The 20,618-nt window shown below is 43.1% G+C and overlaps 1 protein-coding gene and 1 long non-coding RNA gene across 2 annotated transcripts; both read left to right on the forward strand.

The window, feature by feature from the left end:
- The first annotated feature begins 3,017 nt into the window (after nt 1-3,017).
- On the forward strand, nt 3,018-5,480 carry LOC107130347 (uncharacterized). The gene is made up of 2 exons (XR_006699465.2): nt 3,018-3,261; nt 4,690-5,480. It is a non-coding gene; the product is annotated as an uncharacterized lncRNA (long non-coding RNA).
- Nucleotides 5,481-16,458: 10,978 nt separating this feature from the next.
- EDDM3A (epididymal protein 3A) lies at nt 16,459-19,224 on the forward strand. The gene is made up of 2 exons (XM_015453506.4): nt 16,459-16,566; nt 18,124-19,224. Exon 2 carries the CDS (start codon nt 18,150-18,152, stop codon nt 18,591-18,593), a length of 444 nt encoding a protein of 147 aa, XP_015308992.1. The 5' UTR covers nt 16,459-16,566; nt 18,124-18,149; the 3' UTR covers nt 18,594-19,224.
- Nucleotides 19,225-20,618: the final 1,394 nt, after the last annotated feature.

A 20,618-nucleotide genomic window follows, 5' to 3' on the forward strand; every position in this document is an offset into this window, starting at 1 on the left:
AGGTAAAGTGACTCACTCCTGTAATCCTAACACTTTGGGAGTCTGAGGTGGCTGGATTGCTTGAGTTCAGGAGTTCGAGATGAACCTGGGCAAAACCTCATCTTTACAAAAAATTAAAAAATTAGATGGGTATGATGGCGCACACTTGTGGTCCCAGCTACTTGGGAGGTTGAGGTGGGAGAATTGCTTGAGCCCAGGAGGTAGAGACTGCAGTGAGCCACTGTACTGCACTCCAGCCTGGATTAGAGAGGGAGACCCTGGACCTTGTCTCAAAAAAAAAAAAAAAAAAAAAAGAAAAGTGAGAAAGCAGAATATCACTTATTTGAGAAACACTAGATTAACTAGTTGACATGTCTGAGGTAGTACAACCGTGTAATGTTGTCAACAATAGAGATCAGCACAATGCTATATTGCTTAAAAACTACTTTCACATAGATCTCCTACTTAGCTTGCTTCTTCACACATTGGCTCAGGTGGCTTCTCTCTCCTACCTCCCTACCTCTCTCTACATTCATTGAGTCATTACTTGATTTTAAGCCTTCAATAAATAGTGCATACTTGTTGGAAAGAGCTCTGGATGTGTGGGCACAAGACAAACAACTGATTTTCCCACAGAATCGCCGCTCAAGTCATCCAAATTCAGATGCCCAGGATTGTTCCCTTTTCGCTCTCCCCTGTCCCCCAAAGATGTAGAGAGTAGAAGGATGCACAGAACCGGCTCTAAGACTATCCTCCTTCCATCCAGTCTGTCAGCACACGATTCCCTATTATTCAAGGACTGCTTGAGAGCTGCACTTTGAAGATAAGTTCTGGTCGTAAACATTCTGACATTCCAACAACGAGGTGGTCCAGTGAGAAAATCAACCAAGATGACTTGACCAGGAGCAGCCCTTGGAGGTGCTGATAGAAAACATATGCAAGTATCTTACTTTATTCATAAATTGCACCTTTGACTAGTTTTAATGAACCACTGTTGGTCACATTTGCCAATTCTGGGGTAGTTGTTATGAAACCTACAGTGAAAAGTCCGGGCTGTGATGTGGAAGGGTCACCCCTTGGACGCTCTCATGGGCTGGTGGTCTTGTCTGGTTTGAGCTGAGTTCAGGACTGAATCTTGAGTTCCTGAATAACAACTTAGCCAGCACCTTGTGACCCACACTTCACAGTCAGACGTCGTATATAGGAACATTGTGGAAACTATGGCTAGGCTACGTGACATTTTAATGGTAAGCACTGCAGCATCAGCAGACAGCTAAGGGTCACAGTTATAAGCTGACCAGAAAAACTTAAGATACTGGCTACCTAATCATTCGTAGCTATCAGGCTATTGGTTTCATTAGATATTCTTTCACCTCTCAATGAGGGCCCTAAGTTCACAATGTTAAATGTGGTTTTCCTCAGTGAAGTTCCCATATAACGTATTCTAGTCATCCAGAGACTTCCCAGAAGTTTGTCAGAAATTAAATGCAGGAGCCAGGTCTCGTGTTGTCTCCTGATAGTACTTGATAACCCATTTCCGGGGTCACCTAGGGTCTTTCAGTTCTTTTGTGCCTGGAGTCCGTCTTTGATGTTTGTAGCCTTTGCTCAAACCACTGTCTGAGTGAACCCAAGTGTTCCAGATGAAACGATACAGGAACAGGCTCACATAATAAGGCTGTTCCCCATCACCACCTCTGCTACCAATCAGTTCAGGAGCTGAATCTCCCCCTGCTATTCCTTTCTCCACTGCTGCAGATTTCCTGGGCTCTGAGAAAAGGAGGAGGATGCAGACTCTGCTATTCAGATCCACACATTGAACCCCACTATAACCAGTGACCTGAACTCTGAGTAGTGACTTGAGTCTGAGTAGGGTAAGAACTGCTCTGCTGAGGACGCTCGGGGGATGACCAGGAGCACTGGAAGGAGGCTGATTGAACTTTAATTTTTATTTATTAGTGTTAATTTTTTGAGATGGAGTCTTGCTTTGTCACCCAGGCTGGAGTGCAGTGGCGCTATCTTGGCTCACTGCAACCTTCGCCTCCCAAGTTCAAGCGACTCTCCTGCCTCAGCCTGCTGAGTAGCTAAGGTTACAGGCACACGCCACCCTGCCTGGCTAATTTTTTTGTATTTTTAGTAGACATGGGGTTTCGCTGTGTTGGCCAAGCTGATCTCGAGCTCCTGACCTCAAGTGATCCACCTGCCTCAGCCTCCCAAAGTGCAGGGATTACAGGTGTGAGCCACTGTGGCTGGTCTGATTGAGCTTTTAGATAGCAAAGAATGGAGAAGGAACGAAATCATGGAAAACTAAGGCCTGAATTCCAGTCAGCCTCATTCCCACTGATACAAACTTTTCTCTACCCCTCCCTTCCTTCACCCCCTCCCTTTAATGCACCCCCACAATACATTAAAGCTGCTTGCATCCTACTCTCCTATCCTGTGTAGGTCTTTATCACCAGGACAGGGCTCCACAGATAGGAAGTACCCATCCTTTGTTCTGTGTCTGATGTGGGCATTTGATATGGTTAGAAGTGCTCTCACATACATGCATCTCATTAGACTCTCACAGGTCTGTAGGGAGCTGTTATTAGGCCCTACATCAGTGAGGATACCGATGCTCAGAGCTGCGAATCAGGTTAGAGGTTCAGTAGGGCTAGGAACACTCCTCATGGCAAATGAGGACAGAGAGCTAGTTTAAAGAGGTAACTTTTTCAAATGACCATACATCCTATGCTGTGACCACAGTAGCTCTGGTGGGGACTGTTTTGGTCTTTTTGCCTAATTGATTACAGTTATATTTCTAAACTGGTGTCCTTTGATGATGGCATCGTCAGAAGATCATTTGTAATAGTGATAATTAGGGGAACGTCCCTGAGAAGGAATATGGGTAGTTAGTAGTAATCATATGTTCCACCCAGGCTTTGGGGGAAGTGTTAAAAGGAAGTCAAGATATTGGAGAAGCATCATTTTGCAGAGTCAGCGTAATTGTAACCTGGTCTGTGATTTCGGAGAATTAAAGCCTTCCTGCCTAAGAACCACCTGCCTAGTAGTCACTCTTCTACACTCCTCTAAAATGTGACAGCCCTGCTCTTTTTGCCTGCTGTCATCCACATAAGATGTAACTTTCTCCTCTTTGCCATCTGCCATGATTGTGAGACCTCCCCAGCCAGATGGAACCGAAGTGGAGTCTCTGGAGCCGCCCAGCAGCAGCCTCATTACTCAGAAGATGCTGAGGAAAACCTAGACGGGAAGAAAGGAAGAAAAAGCGTCCTCTATGTTTATAAAGTGAGCACGTTGGTCCTATTTATAAATATACGTATGATTTATAAGCTTTTTTAAAACAAAGCTCAAATTGTTGGTATTTTTCTAAAATGTGCACAGCTGTATTTTACATGAAGGCTCTTTCTAATGGGTTGTTATACTGTACTCAACATTTTGGACAGCACATGAAGTCTACCAATGTACTTCATAAAACATGACTTTGTTTATTTAAAGTTTCTTGCTGTGAAAAAGAACTCCCTACCTGTGAGTTCCTTTATTTATAATTCTTGAAACCAAAATGTGTAATGTACAGTTTTCACAACTGTATCTGCTCTAATAAAAAAAAGTTGGTTATAAAAAAAAAAGAAAAAGAAAAAGCATCCTGACTGGTACATTAGCAAAGGCACAGCCCTGGAGGGCAAGGAGAGGGCATGCATCTGCAGCTTGTGAGCAATGCATGAAAACAAGAATCATAAAACAGCATTGCCTTCAGCATCCATGTGTTTATGGCTGTCATGGGAGCATGATAGAGGAGGATGGATTAACACTAGCTCGCAGGCTGCCTAACCTGGAAGTCAGTCTCTGCCTTTAGACCTGCTCACTTCTTTTGAGAATGGAGATATCCACTGATCCTTTGTCCTACAACCTCAATTAATGTCTTTGTAGCAGCCATCTGTTACATTCAAGAAGGCCCTGGAACAACTTAATTGGAAAAGTTTCCCTCTTATCCCTTGAAAAACCATAGAAAAGTAATGTCACACAAATGTTCAACTTCTGATTTCTACAATTTCAGATACCAGGGTTTATCTGTTGCCATGACAACTAAGAGCTTTATAAATATTTTTCTAGCCTCTGCTTGCTATTTTCTGGAAATTATCTGCATTTCAATATTTGCTTCACAAGTTTGAGCTGACACCAGTAACATAATTGTGTCTGGATTGTGTATGTGGTGTGTGTTGGTGGGGGTGGGTGTAATTGATGTCTTTGTTTTTCAATGTGAGCAATTTTTAATAAACTTTAATATTTAATGTGCAAAAAAAAAAGTTACAGCCCTTTCCACTTCGCAGACAAAAAGCTTAAAATGCCATTTTCTAGTGGACGCATGACTTCCTGAGAGTTGGTCTGGTGAAAAGAAGCCAGCTGGAGGGTGATTGGGTGATTCTACCCACTGCAGGTTGGGTGGATGACAGAGTAGACAGGAGATGTTTGAAATTCTCAAAATTAACGTCATCTATTTTTTTCCAACTTTGTGTTTGGCTCACATAAGCTGAAGCATATTTTTAGTTCTTAGAAACTTTATTCTCTTACGAGAATTATCTTCTAATCAGGGAACCAAATAGTAAAATTATGCTGAGTGCTTGCATTGACAGGAAACAGAATTTTAAGATAAATGTCAGCTCTCTGGACATTGTCTACATGATGCTTTTCTTTCTCTTCTCTGTGGACACACAGGTGTCACTGGTGACTGAAATGGCATCCTCTCTGAAGATCTGGGGCAGTCCCTTGGCCCTGCTTTGCATTCTTTGCAGGCTGCTTGTACATAGCAAGGACGTTTCCTGGAAAGAATTCATGACACTGCACTACTTAGATCCAAGCCGAGATTTTGAAGACTGCAAATGTGATGCCCTCATGAGAGAAAAAGCGGTTCTGAAAGACAAGAGCTCTTATATGTCCATCTATAGCTTATGGCACAAGATGGAGTATATATGCATTATTGAAGTGGGAATAACTGATGTAGAAATGCCTATGTATGGGCCCAGGGTGCCATCAAAGTACTCGAGTGTCAGTGGGAGAAGTACAACAATAGCTACACAGAGAGCTTCAACTACATTGAATTCCACTGTTGCAAGGATGGGTATGTTGATAGCATAGGAGACCTGAGGATGGTGGAGCCTGTCAACAACTAGAAGATCTATGCATATCCTCAGGAATTGGTATTCAGTGCTTCCCAAGTGGTGGCCACTGCCTCCATCAATAGCCCCTGACATTGCACTTATGTGTCAGTGTTTTCCAAAACTTAGAATTATGAGTCGCATGACTTCTTGATACCATAACCTTGCCTGTGTTGTTTCTCTGCCTGGAATACACTTTTGTCTTCATTTACCTAGTTTATTCCTACACATTTGTCAAGCTTCAGCTTGTAATGCATCTGATGTTTGATAACCAAGATTTTTCCTGATATTCACTCTAAACCTACCCAGGGTGAATGATCTTCCCTTCCCTAAATAAATTGTATTATCCAATATGTGTGACATTCTACATATGATATATGTAAAGTAATTGTTGTGTAATTGGTATGGGTGTGTGAGATCTAGGCTATGTTTGCCTATGACTTAGGCTGTGCAAGGAGTTTAAGGCATATTTTATGTGGCTGTGTCTCTGCATGTGATACGTTTGTGTGTATCATGAGGATGTAAATGATTATAGGCTAAGCTGGAGACAAATTGTGATGCAGACACCAGTTTTGGGCTGGGTTTGGTGGCTCACACCTGTAACCCCAGGACTTTGGGAGGCTGAGGCTAACAGATCACTTGAGGTCAGGAGTTCGAGACCAGCCTGGCCAACATGGCGAAACTCCATCTCTACTAAAAATACAAAAAAATCAGTGGGGGGTGGTGGTGTGCACCTGTAATCCTGAGTTGATATAATCAAAAAGGTCATAATCCAGTTTTAATGATTTTATTAAAGTGAAAAGAGAGGAAGGCCACTCTGTGACATACAGACTCCAGAGAAGGTTCAGTTTTTGCTTATGTAGGAAAAAGACAAAGAAATTAAAAAGGAATTCAATATTTTCTGTACCAGGCTGGTTCAAGAGTTACAACAAATTAATTAGTTACAGATTTGTCCCCAACCCCATGACTTGTTTTCATTTATTCGTAGCTGTGCTTCATTTCTGTTCCAATTTTAAAAGAGCGTATTTAACATTCCATCCCAAGACAATGTGATAGCAATGAAGTCTTTCCATAAAAAACAGAAGAGGGCATCCATCCAATGAAGATCAGCCAGCGGAGTGCAAACAAGTGTTCCCTGGCCCCCTTTAGTCATTTTACATTTCACACAACAGTGCAGGCAAGAAAGGGTCTCTAATCAGAGAAACCAAGGTACACCTGCCTTGGTTACAGCTGCCTAGTACGTGACTCAGGTCCCATCATCACTTTTTTATTTCTTTGAGACAGAGTCTCATTCTGTTGCCCAGGCTGGAGTGCAGTGGCCAGATCTAGGCTCACTGCAACCTCCGCCTCCGGGGTTCAAGTGATTCTCCTGCCTCAGCTTCCCGAGTAGCTGGAATTACAGGAGCGCGTCACCACACCCGGCTAATTTTTGTATTTTTAGTGGAAACTGGGTTTTAGTGGAAACTGGGTTTCACCACATTGGCCAGGCTGGTCTCGGACTCCCAACCTCAGGTGATCTGCCCGCCTCAGCCTCCCAAAGTGCTGGGATTTACAGGCGTGAGCCACCATGCTTGGCCCATCATCACTTCTTTTTAAGTTTCAAAATAATATAGAGTTCCAACAGCTTAGATTTTTGAATTACTTACTTTCATGGTGGTAACATACTTAGTTCCACTCAGATTCTTGGGTAAAGGCAGAGCTGACTGGGTATAAAACACGTGGCATAGTTCCTGGCTTATGGTAGTTGCTCAGTAAAAATTCTTTCCTTTCTCATATTACTCTTTGGTTTTCTACTTTAATTTTGACTTCGATAAACAAATATAACAAGTGCCCATCAACCATTTCTGTCCCTGACTCTCGAGATGGGGATTTCTTTTATTTTTTATTTTTTAAATTTTTTTGAGAGAGTCTCACTCTGTCACCCAGGCTGGAGTGCAGTGGCGCAATTTCACCTCACTGCAACCTCCGCCTGCTGGGTTCAAGTGATTCTCCTGCTTCAGCCTCTCCGGTAGCTGGGATTATAGGCGTGAGCCACCATGCCTGGCTAATTTTTGGTATTTTTAGTAGAGACGAGGTTTTGTCATGTTGCCAAGACTGATTTCAAACTCCTGAGCTCAGGGAATCTGCCTGCCTTGGCCTCACAAAGTGCTAGGATTATAGGCGCGAGCCACCATGCCTGGCCTAGAGATGGGAATTTCTTTCTTTTCTTTTCTTTCTTTTTTTTTTTTTTTTTTTTGAGACAGAGTTTAGCCCTTATTGCCCAGGCTGGAGTGCAATGGTACAATCTCAGCTCACTGCAACTTCTGCCTCCCGGGTTCAAGCGATTCTCCGACCTTAGCCTCTGAGTAACTCAGGATTACAGGTGCACACCACCACCTCCCACTGATTTTTTTGTATTTTTAGTAGAGATGGAGTTTCGCCATGTTGGCCAGGCTGGTCTCGAACTCCTGACCTCAAGTGATCTGTTAGCCTCAGCCTCCCAAAGTCCTGGGGTTATAGGTGTGAGCCACCAAACCCAGCCCAAAACTGGTGGAGGTGCGGGAGAGTGAACTGGGGACCTCGTACATGCCGGGGATTTCTAATGCAAAACGAGAGCAGGCTGTCATCTGTATGGAAGCTATACACACGCAGGATGAGAAAGAACATCTCCTCTATCAACCACACACTCAGATGTCTCTACTAGACTCAATTCCTTAAGAATGTTTCTAAGAAGTTCAATGCATGTTAGACGGGCTAAGGCATTACATTTCCTAAGGATGACACATCAAGTAGAAGATATTAGCACAAATGATTTTATCTGATAATAAACACGTTCGCTTGGCAGAAACATAGGGTGGAGGTTGGAGGACTTTAAAATACAATGGTTCTCAACAGTGGACTTAAGACCTAAATTTTGTTCATGGAATGAATGAGAAAGGAGATAGAAAGAAATGTTGGGTTCACAGGCAGGTAGGAACCATGTGAAATTCTGTTTGCTAACTGTAGGAGAGAGATACAAAGTATGAAATGCTTGCTTCATGTAATTTTGCCTAGGTCCACTATGGGGAGGAAAAGTGCTAAACATTAAAGTATCTTGTGTTCTTCAGTCTCCTGCAATGTTGAATGGCTCTGGCCTTGAAACAATTAGAGAAAAGACCTAAGTATCAACATTATTTATGAGGTGACTGCACCTTTTTTTAGAACTCTGGTCTTGATGAGGAGTCAGTATATCTACATCGGTCATCATGTTCCTATTGCAGTTCCTCAGGTTTGCAATTTTTAAGTGCACCTGAGGAGGAGCGGACACCTGGGGATGACAATCTCTACTAACCAAACTCAGAAGAGATTAGTATCAAACCAGTAGCAAGGCCGGGTGTGGTGGCTCACGCCTGTAATCCTAGCACTTTAGGAGGCCGAGGCAGGTGGATCACGGAGTCAAGAGTTTGAGACCATCCTGGCCAACATAGTGAAACCCCATCTCTACAAAAATACAAAAATTAGTTGGACGTGGTGGCACGCATCTGTAGTCCCAGCTACTCAGGAGGCTGAGGCAGAAGAATTTTTTGAACTCAGGAGGCGGAGATTGCAGTGAGTCGAGATTGTGCCATTGCACTCCAGTCTGGCGACAGAGTGAGACTCTGTCTCAAAAAAGAAAAAAGAAAAAAGAAAACCAGTAGCTCCTCCTCAATGGTCAATTTACACATGGGGAAAAATACTAATTATTTTTCTTGTTTGATAAATGTTCTTTAAAATATAGTGTAAGAGAGGAAAACATTTGCCTTCTACCCTTTTAGGATCTTAGCTGGGGCCCCTAAAAGAAAAGTCAGATTAACAAGAGAAAAACAAACAGAAATGTGGTAACATGTGTATCTCATGTATACATGGGAGAAGCTCAGACAGTAACTCAAAGAGGTAGCTAGAATTTGGGCTTAAATGCCTTCTTCAGCTAAAGCAAAGGAAAATGCATGTGGGGAACAAGTCATAGGGAGATGACCAGGAAAAGTATAGTAAATGAGGGAAAGTTTGGTCACGCAGATTTAAGTAAGTATCTTCTCCACTGAGAAGGGTCTTTTGTGATTTAGAGTCACCTTTCTCTATCTGGCACGAGAAGGAGACATCCATAAGAATGGAGGTTTCCCTTATGAATGCGCATTACCCTTACAAAAGGCCAATGCATACTCTATTTTCAGAGCTTGTCTTGTGTATACTGTTTTTCAAAATAAGCACTTCAAAATAATCTTTACGTTACAGAGCATACCTTGTGGTGGCATATTCTGATCTCCTATAGTAGATTCTCACAAATTTCTCATGTAAGTAGCTCTTTAAAAGTTGCTTTTACTAAAGGGTAAGCAGATGGTAATTCAAAACAGTATAGGAGGAAAGTGCATTTAAGGGCAATTAGTATATTAGGGTTGTATATCAGTGGAACGTGAAACTGATACAGAAATGAATGAATATGCAGCTCTCCAAATCAGGGATAAATATCAGAGCTTTATAAGCTCTAGCTTTCCTGATTTCCATCCCTTATTTGGATAGTAGCATATTAATTTCCTTAGGGACCTATCTTCCTCTTTTGTGGACCTTATTGGTAAGGCTGTCCACTAAGGTTTGCAGTCCCCTCTGCTAAGTCAAGCAATTGCCATGAGATCTGAGCTAGGCTAACTGAACTTTCTTTTGTAGGAAATACATATATGGCACCCTAAAATATGCCTCGATACAAAGTCCTGTCAATTAGTGTTTGTGTAGCTCTGCATCCTCACCAGCTTTGGTGATGTCAGTTCGTACTGCATTTCAGGCATTGAAATAGATGTGTAGCATTATCACATCTATTGTGTTAATTTGTAATTCTCTAATGATAATGATACAATGAAAGGATTAACAGCTCATCAAAGTAGGAAGAATTATAATTACACATTAATCATAGCATGGTGGTCCACTTGGAGCAGCTTCCCTGCAGCTGCTAACTAACCAAGAGTCACGTAGCATGCTGACCACATGCTCCCCCATTGTTTCTATAGGTAGAAACTCACAAACAAGAATCGTGGGTCTTTTTTGCTCAAGAATTGCTTCAGGCATTTCAGATTCTGAACTCTAGTGGAGAGGCTGACACCAACCAGTCTAAAGACCCCACCATGCAACAGGCTCAGAAGAATGCACCTTTGGCATCTCCCTGTCCCAAGACTGCACTGCTCACTTCTCAATGAATCAAAAATCCCTATGTTTCAGCTGCTCTCCAGATCCCTCACAAACCCTACCTTACACCTCTTGGGGAGGTGGATTTGACTTTTCCTCCCATCTCCTTGTCTGACTGTCGTAAAAATATGACACTATTTCTCTGCTGCTATCACCATTATCTCAGTATGTTGACTTACTGGGCATGAGGCAATGAATCTATTATGGTTAAAGTTTAGTGGAGAGCTAGCCTGGAGGCTCCTCATGGGCATTTGTCCATGATTCGGTACTCTCTTGCTGCTGTGGCAAAACTGGAGATTCACCGAAGTATCTGGAGTCTTTCTTGCCAGCATGGCACTGCCAACCTTCAGCTCAGGCTCACCTGCAAGGGAGAAACGGTTGCCAGAATGGGAAAACATCTCTGGTGAGTGTTCCAACATCCTCTTTTCCTTCTCCTGATCTGCTGGCCTTCTTAGAGGTCCTGTCACCTCTTTGGAGGCCCTGTTGTCCCTCCTTCATAAAGGGCCCTGCTCAAGGACATTTTTACCAATTGGAAGGAGCACAAGGGCACTGTACAGTGGAACTATTCCTGGGCTGTATGGGTTTCAGTTCTGAAATCTGTTTGTTTTGTTTTGTTTTGTTTGTTTTGTAAACAGAGTCTCGCTCTGTCATTGAGGCTGGAATGCAGTGGTACAATCTTGGCTCACTGCTGTTGGCTCTCCCTCCTTCACCTGGTGAAGGAGCTAGGGCCAGGCCACCAGCACTTGACCAAGAGACCAGGAATGACGAGATGCAGGAATGGCTTCCTCTTCTCACACCTGTCAGAGGACCTAATTTGGCCAGGGAACCACTTTAGCTCCAGCAGGACAATTTTCCCTTCAACAATTACCTATAGGAAGAATTGACGCTGACATAGGGCAACCCATGGGGCTCATTCGAGCACAATCTCCATTCTCTATTTCTGATTTATTAAATTTGAAAAATAGTATTGCCACCTATCGAGATGATCCAAAGCCAATGGAAAATTTATTCTCTTCCATAACGTTTTCTTCTATATCTTATATCCCATAATCCTACTTGGGCCAGTGTTCAAACCTGGACTCTGAAAGGGCGTACCAAAGCAGAGGAGCCTTAAGAAAGTTCAAGAAGTAAGGCATAAGCCTAATGAAAGCCCTTCAAGTTTTCTGGGCTGCATTTTGAAGTGTTCAAGGAATACACTGATATTCGTCCAAAGGCCTTAGAATATTTAAAGATGATAAACATGATATTTATTAGCCAGAGTGTTCTTGACATCCAGTGAAATTTGCAATAAGTTGAAGGGGCACTGGACATATCTTTGTCTCAAATGGTAGAAACAAAGGTGTTCACTGGCAGAGACCTGGTCAGAAACAGAGAGAACTATAAAACATTTAGCAGCAAGCCACCTTGCTAGCAACTGCTCAAGGAACCTTTGGACCATGACACAGACCCACCACAGGAGCCCCATTTAAGTTAGGACCCCCTGGGACCCAGGCTCCCTGTAAGTAGGAACACTCTACTTATTGAATTCCATGTGCCAACTGCAGACAAGAAGGCCGTTGGAAAAAAGATTGACCAAACCACAAAGGGGCCAATAATGAAAAAATCAACTTCCAATTCACCAAATGCCTGAAATACCTGAGGGATCTGGGGCTGAGAACTTCTGTAATAAGGATCAAAAATGATGGGGTCCGAGGGCAGGCTCTGACCCAGCTAGTATCCTCCATATTTCCCATGAGGAGCCCTGGGTCATTATGATGCTGAGAAATCAACGTTTAGCCTTTCTAGTAGATACTAGTGCCACCTACTCAGTATTAAACACACACCTGTTCAAATTGTCTTCTGAAACTATGAAAGTGATGGCAGTTTTAGAGAAGACCCTAAAAGAACCATTCCTGCAACCCCGAGATTTCCAACTGTGACAGACCTGCCTAAAGCATTGCTTCTTATGTATGCCTGAATACCCTATCCATTTCTTGGGACATCATCTCTTGACTGAACTGAATGCAAACGTTACCTTTTCTCCAGGATAGGTGAATATTACAGTGTCCACAGATCAAGCCTATACCTTGCAAGCTGCGTTGTTGCAGCAACAGGCTCAGAATCTCTCTCTCATCCCTGAAGAATTCCTAGAAGAGGTGGGTACTGATGCCTGGGCAGATGGGAAACCAGAGAGTACTAAGTCTGCAGTCCCAGTACCAAAGTATGTGAAGGAACCACACTGCTGAGTCTTAAACAATACCACCTGAGAGAAGAGGTATGAGGAGGTGTTCAGTCTTTGTTGTCTGATTTCCTCCAGTCTTTGTACTCAATAGACCTTGCTGGTCCTCACGTAAGAAATCTTATCTGGACTTCTCTCAACTGACTAAAGCAGAGCATTTTGAAAATACAGCCACTATTATCTCTCTCCAAGGGAATCCTCATGTAACCATGATAGGTGTGTGGCCTGATGCCTATATTCATCTTCTCATCTGTGTGTCAAGGAGTATGGGGCTAGGGTTTTGGGGTTTTTTTTTTTAGTTTTGTTTTGTTTGTTTTGTTTTGTTTTTGAGAGACAGGGTCTCTCTCAGTCACCCAGGCTGGTGCTATCATAGCTCACTCCAACCTTAAACTTCTAAGCTCAAGCAATCTTCCTGCCTCCGTTTCCCAAGTAGCTGAGGTTACAGGCACGTGCTACCACTACTGGCCTTAAAATTTTTTTTTTTGGTAAAGTCAGGTTATCACTATGTTGCCCAGGCTGGTTTTCAACTCCTGGCCTCAAGTGATCCTCCCACCTCAGCCTCCGAAGTAGCCGGGGCTACAGGCATGTGCCACCACACCCAACTAATTGCTTTAATTTTCTGTAGAGATAAGATTTCTCCCTATGTTGCCCAGGCTGATCTCAAACTCCTGAGCTTAAGTGGTCCTCCCACTTTGACCTTCTTTTTTTTTTTTTTTTTTTTTTTGAGACGGAGTCTCGCTCTGTCACCCAGGCTGGAGTGCGGTGGCCAGATCTCAGCTCACTGCAAGCTCCGCCTCCCGGGTTCACACCATTCTCCTGCCTCAGCCTCCCGAGTAGCTGGGACTATAGGCGCCTGCCACCTCGCCCGGCTAGTTTTTTGTATTTTTTAATAGAGACGGGGTCACTTTGACCTTCTAAAGCGTTGGGATTACAGGTGTGAGCCACTATGCCCAGCCCCTACATTTCAATAGGGGTGAGTGAAAATAGAGATGTAATTTTCTGCACTGCACTACTGCATTGATGCTATGAATTCCGTCCATGGAACACTTGGAAGCCCGTGGATCACAGATTAAGACACCTACAGACATTGTCATCCCCTGAATAAGGAACCTAAGTCACTTTTATGGTTTTGTGAAACAGTAGTTCACAAACATTTAAGAATTGAATAGTGGCTAACAAAAGAAATATTGGCTTGGTGTGGTGGCTCATGCCTTTAATCCAAGCACTTTGAGAGGCCGAGGTGGGTGGATCACCTGAGGTCAGGAGTTTGAGACCAGTCTGGCCAACATGGTGAAATCTCGTCTCTACTAAAAATACAAAAATTACCCAGATGTGTTGGTGGGTGCCTGTAATCCCAGCTACTCAGGAGGCTGAGGCAAGAGAATTGCTCGAACCCAGGAGGCAGAGGTTCCAATGAGCTGGGATCATGCCTGGGCGACAAGAGTGAAACTCTGTTCCAACTAATAATAATAATAATAATAATAATAATAATAACAATAATAATAGGACATATCAAGGAATTAACAGAAAATACTTAAAATCAAAGACAATATTTAAAGGGTGAACATAATTTTCAAGTGATTTAAAATTTATATTTAAAGGGGAATACCTCCTTAAGAACTGAAATCAAAAGTCACTGCCCAAGGAGCTTCTGTTACAGAAGCTGGCAGACAACTCTAGGAAGTAGACCCATTAAGTGGTTTCCAGAAATACTGGTTGGGTTACCTTCCTGGGCTGCATTGGTAGTGGCTAATTTCTGTAAATATAACAATATACTTTTCTCCAGTTTAGTTTAGATTGCTTCCTAATTGGTTTTATATCCAAAAAGCTTTAGGACTTTGGGCTTAGTTCATAGGAGAGTTCATGGATGTATGCTTGGAGTCCATATTTTTTTTCCATATTAAAAGTGGAATATCAATTGTTTGAGAAATATTGGCTCATACATTGGCTCAGGTGGCTTCTCTCTCCCACCTCTCTCTACATTCATTGAGTCACTACTTGAATTTAAGTCTTCAATAGATAATGCACACTTGTTGGAAAGAGCTCTGGATGTGTGGGCACACGACAAACAACTGACTTTCCCTCAGAATCACCTCCCAAGTCATCCAGATACAGATGCCCAGAATTGTTCCCTTTTTGCTCTCCCCTGTCCCCCAAAGACCTAGAGAGTAAGAGGATGCACAGAACCTGCTCTGAGACTATCTCCCGTCCACCCAGTCTATCAGCACATGATTTCCTAGAGAAGTAAGAGGATGCACAGAACCTGCTCTGAGACTATCTCCCGTCCATCCAGTCTGTCAGCACATGATTTCCTGTTGCTCAAAGATTGCTTGACAGGAGCGGGGGCTTGAAGATAAGTTCTGGATATAAACTGAACCTTCTGTGATTCCAACAATAAGGTGGCCCAGTGAGAAAATCAACTAAGGTGGTTTGGCTAGGAGCAGACTTCAGAGGTGTTGATAGAAAAGATTTGCAAGAATCTTACTTTATTCATAAATCTTAATTTTGACTAGCGTTGATGAACCAGTATTGATCACATTTGCCAATTTGCAGGGAGTTGGAATGAAAAATATGGTGGAAAAATCAGGCTGTGATGTTAAAGGTAACCCATTGAACACTTGCACAAACTCAGTTGAAGAGTTCGTGGTCTTGTCAGTTTGAGCTGAGTTCAGGACTGAATCTTGAGGTCCTGAAAAGCAACTTAACCAGCACCTTGTTACCTGTACTTCACAGTCAGATGTTATGTATAGTAGCATTGTGGAAACTATGGCTAGGTTATGTGACATTTTAATAGCAAGCAGTACAGTGTCACCAAACAGCTAAAGGTTATAATTAAAGAACTGAGTAAAGAAATTTCGGATACTGGCTACCTAATCATTCATAGCTATTTCGCCACTGTTTTTACTAGATATTCTTTCACCTCTCAAGGAAGGTCTTACAATTGACAACATTAAAAGTGATTTTCTGGCCTGACCAAGTGGCTCATGCCTGTAATCCCAGCATTTTCGGAGGCTAACGTGTTGAGGATTAGCTGGACTCAGGAGTTCAAGACCAACCTCGGCAACATGATGAAATCCTGTCTCTACAAAAATTAATACAAAAAACTAGCCAGGCATGGTGTTGCACGCCTATAGTCCCAGCTACTCGAGAGGCTGAGGTGGGAGGATTGCTTGAGCCTGGCAGGTTGAGACTGCAAGGAGTAGTGTTTGTGCGACTGCACTCCAGCCTGGGTGACAGAGCAAGACTCTGTCTAAAAAAAAAAAAAAAAAAAGAAAGAAAGGAGGAAAGGCTGGGCACGGTGACTCACACCTGTAATCCCAGCACTTTGGGAGGCCGAGTGGGTGCATCACAAGGTCAGGAGATCGAGACCATCCTGGCTAACACGGTGAAACCCCATCTCTACTAAAAATACAAAAAATTAGCTGGGCGTGGTGGCGGGTGCCTGTAGTCTCAGCTACTTAGGAGTCTGAGGCAGGATAATGGTGTGAACCCGGGAGGCAGAGGTTGCAGTAGCCGAGATCATGCCACTGTACTCCAGCCTGGGCGACAGAGCAACACTCTGTCTCAAAAAAAAAAAAAAAAAAAAAAGTGGCTTTCCTCAGTGAAGTTCCCGTGTAACATGGCATAAGTCATAACCCTCCAGGGACTTCCCCAGAAGTTTCTTAGAATTGAGAGCAGATGCTAAGTCTCTGGTTGTCTCCTGATAGCACCAGATAACCCCTTTCTGGGGTCACCTAGGTCTTACAATTATTTTGTGCCCAGGGCTCAGCCTTTGATGTTTGTAGCCTTTGCTCGAGGCTACTGTTTGAGTGAACCCAAGTGTTCCAGATGAAACGATACAAGAACAAGTTCACATAATAAGGCTGTTCCCCATCGCCCCCTCCACTACCAATCAGCTGGAGCGCTGCAGCTCCCCCTGCTCTTCCTTTCTCCACTGCTGCAGATTTCCAGGGCTCTGAGAAAAGGAGGAGGACGCAGACTCTGCTCTTCAGATCCACACGCTGATACCCACTACAACCAGTGACCTGAACTCGGAGTCTGAGTAGGGTAAGAAGGGCTCTGCTGAGGATGCTCGGGGTACAGCCAGGAGCACTAGAAGGGGGCTGACTGAGCTTTCAGATAGCAAAAAATGGAGAAGGATCCAAATCATGGAAAACAAAGGCCTGAATTCTGGTCAGCCCCAGTCCCACTGATACAGGCTTTCCCTGCTCCTCCCTTCCTTCACCGCCAGTCCTCCTAACCACAATGCATTAAAGCTGCTTGCATCCTACTCTTCTATCCTGTGTAGGCCTTTATCACTAGGACAGGGTTCCGTGGATGCGGAACCCTGTGTCTGATGTGGGCATGTGACATGGTTAGAAGTGCTCTCACATGCTTGCTTCTCATTAGACTCTCGCAGGTCTGTAGGGAGCTGTTATTAGGCCTATCTGAGGACACCGATACTCAGAGCTGTGAATCAGGCTAGAGGTTCAGTAGGGCCAGGAATACTCCTCATGGGAAATGAGGGCAGAGAGCTGGTAAAGAGATAACTTTTTCAAATGACCATACATCCTATGCTGTGACCACAGTAGCTCTGCGGGGGACTGTTTTAGTCTTGGTGCCTGATTGATTACAGCAACAGTTCTAAACTGATGTCCTTTTATGATGGCATTGCCAATAAGCTCTAACAAATGAAGATCATTTGTAATAGCAATAATTAGGGAAATGGCCTCTGAGAAGGGATGTGGATAGTGAATAATGATCACATGTTTCACCCAGGCTTTGGGGAAAGTGTTATAAGGAAGCCAAGGTTGGAAAAACATCATTTTTCAGAGAAGTGCAACCTGGGCTTTGGTTTCCAGAACCAATGCCTTCTGCCTAGGAACCACCTCCCAAGTAGTTACTCATCTTCTACATTCCCTTAAAATGCAACAATCTTTTCCACTTTGCAGACAAAAAGCTTAAAATGTCATTTTTCTATTGGACACATGATCTCCTGATAGTTTATTTGGTAAAAGAGAGCTAGATAGTGATTGGCTCCTCAAATTGGATAGAAGACAGGGTAGACAGGAGATATTTGAAATTCTCAAAAGGTACATGATCTATATTTTTCAAATTTGTGTTTGGCTCTCACACGCTAAAGCATATTTTTAGTTCTTAGAAAGCTGTATTCTTTTTTTTTTTTTTGAGATGGAATTTTGCTCTGTTGCCCAGGCTGGAGTGCAGAGGCGCAATCTCACCTCACTGCAACCTCTGTCTCCCGGGTTCAAGCGATTCTCCTGCCTCAGCCTCTCGAGTAGCTGGGACTACAGCCACTACGCCCAGTTACTTTTTGTATTTTTAGTAGAGATGGAGTTTCACCATGTTGGCCAGGGTGTTTCTCGAACTCCTGACCTCAGGTGATCCACCCGCCTCGGCCTCCCAAACTGCAGGGATTACAGGTGTGAGCCACTGCTCCCGGTCCAGAAACTGTATTCTTTAATGAGAATCATCATCTTCTAATAGGGAAACAAATAGCAATATAATATGTGCCCAAGTGCCTGCTTGGCAGGGAAAGGAATTTTAAGGTGGAGCTCAGTTCTCTGAGTATTGTCAGGATAATGTTTTTCTTTCTCTTCCCTGTAGACACGCAGGTGGCCCTGGTGACTGAGATGACATCCTCTCTAAAGATCTGGGGCATGCTCTTGGCCCTGCTTTACATCCTTTGCAGGCTGTGTGTATACAGTAAAGACGTTTACTGGAGAGAATTCATAAAACTTCATTACTTAAGTCCAAGTAGAGAATTCAAAGGGTACAAATGTGATGTCCTCATGAGAGAAAAAGAAGCTCTGAAAGGCAAAAGGTCTCATATATTCATCTATAGCTTATGGTTCAAAATTCAGCGTACATGCATCGATGAGAAGGGGAGCAACCGATATAGAAATGCATATGTATGGGCCCCAGGTGCCCTTAAAGTACTCGAGTGTCACTGGGAGAAGTACAACAGGAGGTACATAGAGAGCAGAAGCTTCAGCTACATTGAATTCCACTGTGGCATAGATGGATATGTTGATAACATAGAAGACCTGAAGATTATAGAACCTATCAACAACTAGAAAGTCTATGCACATCCTCAGATATTGGTAGAGTATTCAGTGCTTCCAAAGTGGTGGGCCCTGCCTCCATCAATAGCCCCAGCCACTCCCCACTTACATTTATGTGTCAGTGTTTTCCAAGTACTTAGAGTTTATGTACCTCGCGATTTCTTGATACCAAATCTTGGTGTGGTGTCTGTATCTGTAATACAATTTTGTCCTAATTTGCCTAATTTACACCCACATTTTTTCCAAGATTCAGCTCCTATGGCATCTATCCTTGACTAACCTAAGATGTTTCCTGATATTGACTCTCTTTATACCTACCCAAGCTGAACAACCTTCTTTTTCTTAAATAAAATATATTATTCTAATATATGCGACACTTATATATATTATGTGTGCAGAGTATGTATTGTGTGATTGGTGTGGGTATGGGTGATCTAGGCTATTTTTGCCTATGGCTGTGCAAGGGGTTTAGGGTGCACTTTATGTATCTGGGTCTAATGTATGTGATATATTTATGTATCTCATGTGGATATAAATGATTGTGTGCTAAACTGGAGACAAGTAGTGATGTAAGCACTCATCATGGTATCAATTTGAAATAATCAAAAAGGTCAAAATCCAGTTTTAAGAGCGGGCTGGGCACTGTGACTCATGCCTCTAATTTCAGCACTTTGGGAGGTCAAGACAGGTGGATCACCCGAGGTCAGGAGATCGAGACCAGCCTGGCCAACATGGTAAGGCCCTGTCTCTACTAAAAGTACAAAAATTTGCCACGCTTGGTGGCGCATGCCTGTAGTTCTAGCTATGGGAGACTGAGGCAGGAGATTCTCTTGAACCTGGGAGGCAGAGGTTGCAGTGAGCCGAGACTGCGCTACTGCACTCTAGCCTGGGCAACAGAGCAAGACTCCGTCTCAAAAAAAATAAAAAAGAATTTACTAAAGTGAAAGGCTGGGAATGGACATTCTGTGGCACACAGACTCCAGAGAAATAGGGTCAGTACTCCAAAGTTAAAAGTTAAGTTCTTTTTTATGTAGGAAAAAGAGAAAGAAGTGAGAGAGAATTGCATTTTCTATACCAGACTGGTTCAAGAGTTACAACAAATTAATTGGTTACACTTCTGTGCCCCCACCACATGACTTGTTCTATTTATAGTTGTTTTTCAATCCTTTCCAACTCAAAAGAGTGTATTTAACATTCCATCTTAAGACAATGTGAAACTGGGAGACTGAAGTCGTCGGATCGCTTGAGCTCAGGGATTTGAGACCAGCCTGGACAACATGGTGAAACTCCGTCTCTACAAAAGAAAAGCAAAAATTAGCCAGACATGGTGGCATGTCCCTCTAGTCCCAGCTACTGAGAAGGCCGAGGTGGGAGGACGGCTTGAGCCCAGAAGACAGAGCTGCAGTGAGCCGAGATTGTGCTACTGCACTCCAGCCTGGGTGACAAAGCCATACCCTGTCGCGAAAACAAACAAAAACAAAACAACAACAACAAAACAAAAAGACAATGTGAAAGCGATGAAGTCTTTGCATGAGAAAGGGAAGAGGGAAGTTAATCCATAATGAACATCAGCAGTTGAGAGGGGATGAGTCTTCCCTGGGCCCCTTCAGCCATTTAAAACATTTCACAAATGCAGGTAAGAACGAGGCTTAATCTCTAAAGAAACCAAGATACACTTGCCTTAGTTACAGCTGCCTGGCACATGACTCAAGCACCATAATTACATTCTTTTAAGGTTCCCAATAATTTAGAGTTCCAACAACTTAGATTTGAAATTGTAGATTTTAATGATGTGACACGCTTAGTTCCACTCAGATTTCTGGGTATAGGCAGAGCTGACTGGGTATAAAACACATGGCATGGTTTCTGGCTTATAATAGGTACTCAGTGAAAATTGTTTCCTTTCCCATCTCACCCACTGGTTTTGTACTTTAATTTCGATTTTGATAAACAATCATTGTAAGTACCCATCAATCATCTGCTGTCCCTGACCCTAGGGGTGGGAATTTCTCATACAAAAATAGAGTAGACTGTCAT

The sequence above is a fragment of the Macaca fascicularis genome, chromosome 7, assembly GCF_037993035.2.
Source record: "Macaca fascicularis isolate 582-1 chromosome 7, T2T-MFA8v1.1".
NCBI lineage: Eukaryota > Metazoa > Chordata > Mammalia > Primates > Cercopithecidae > Macaca > Macaca fascicularis.

What these genes read in the sequence shown, in the direction of transcription:
- EDDM3A (XM_015453506.4), top strand. Translation starts at nt 18,150, where the DNA reads ATGACATCCTCTCTAAAGATCTGGGGCATGCTCTTGGCCCTGCTTTAC.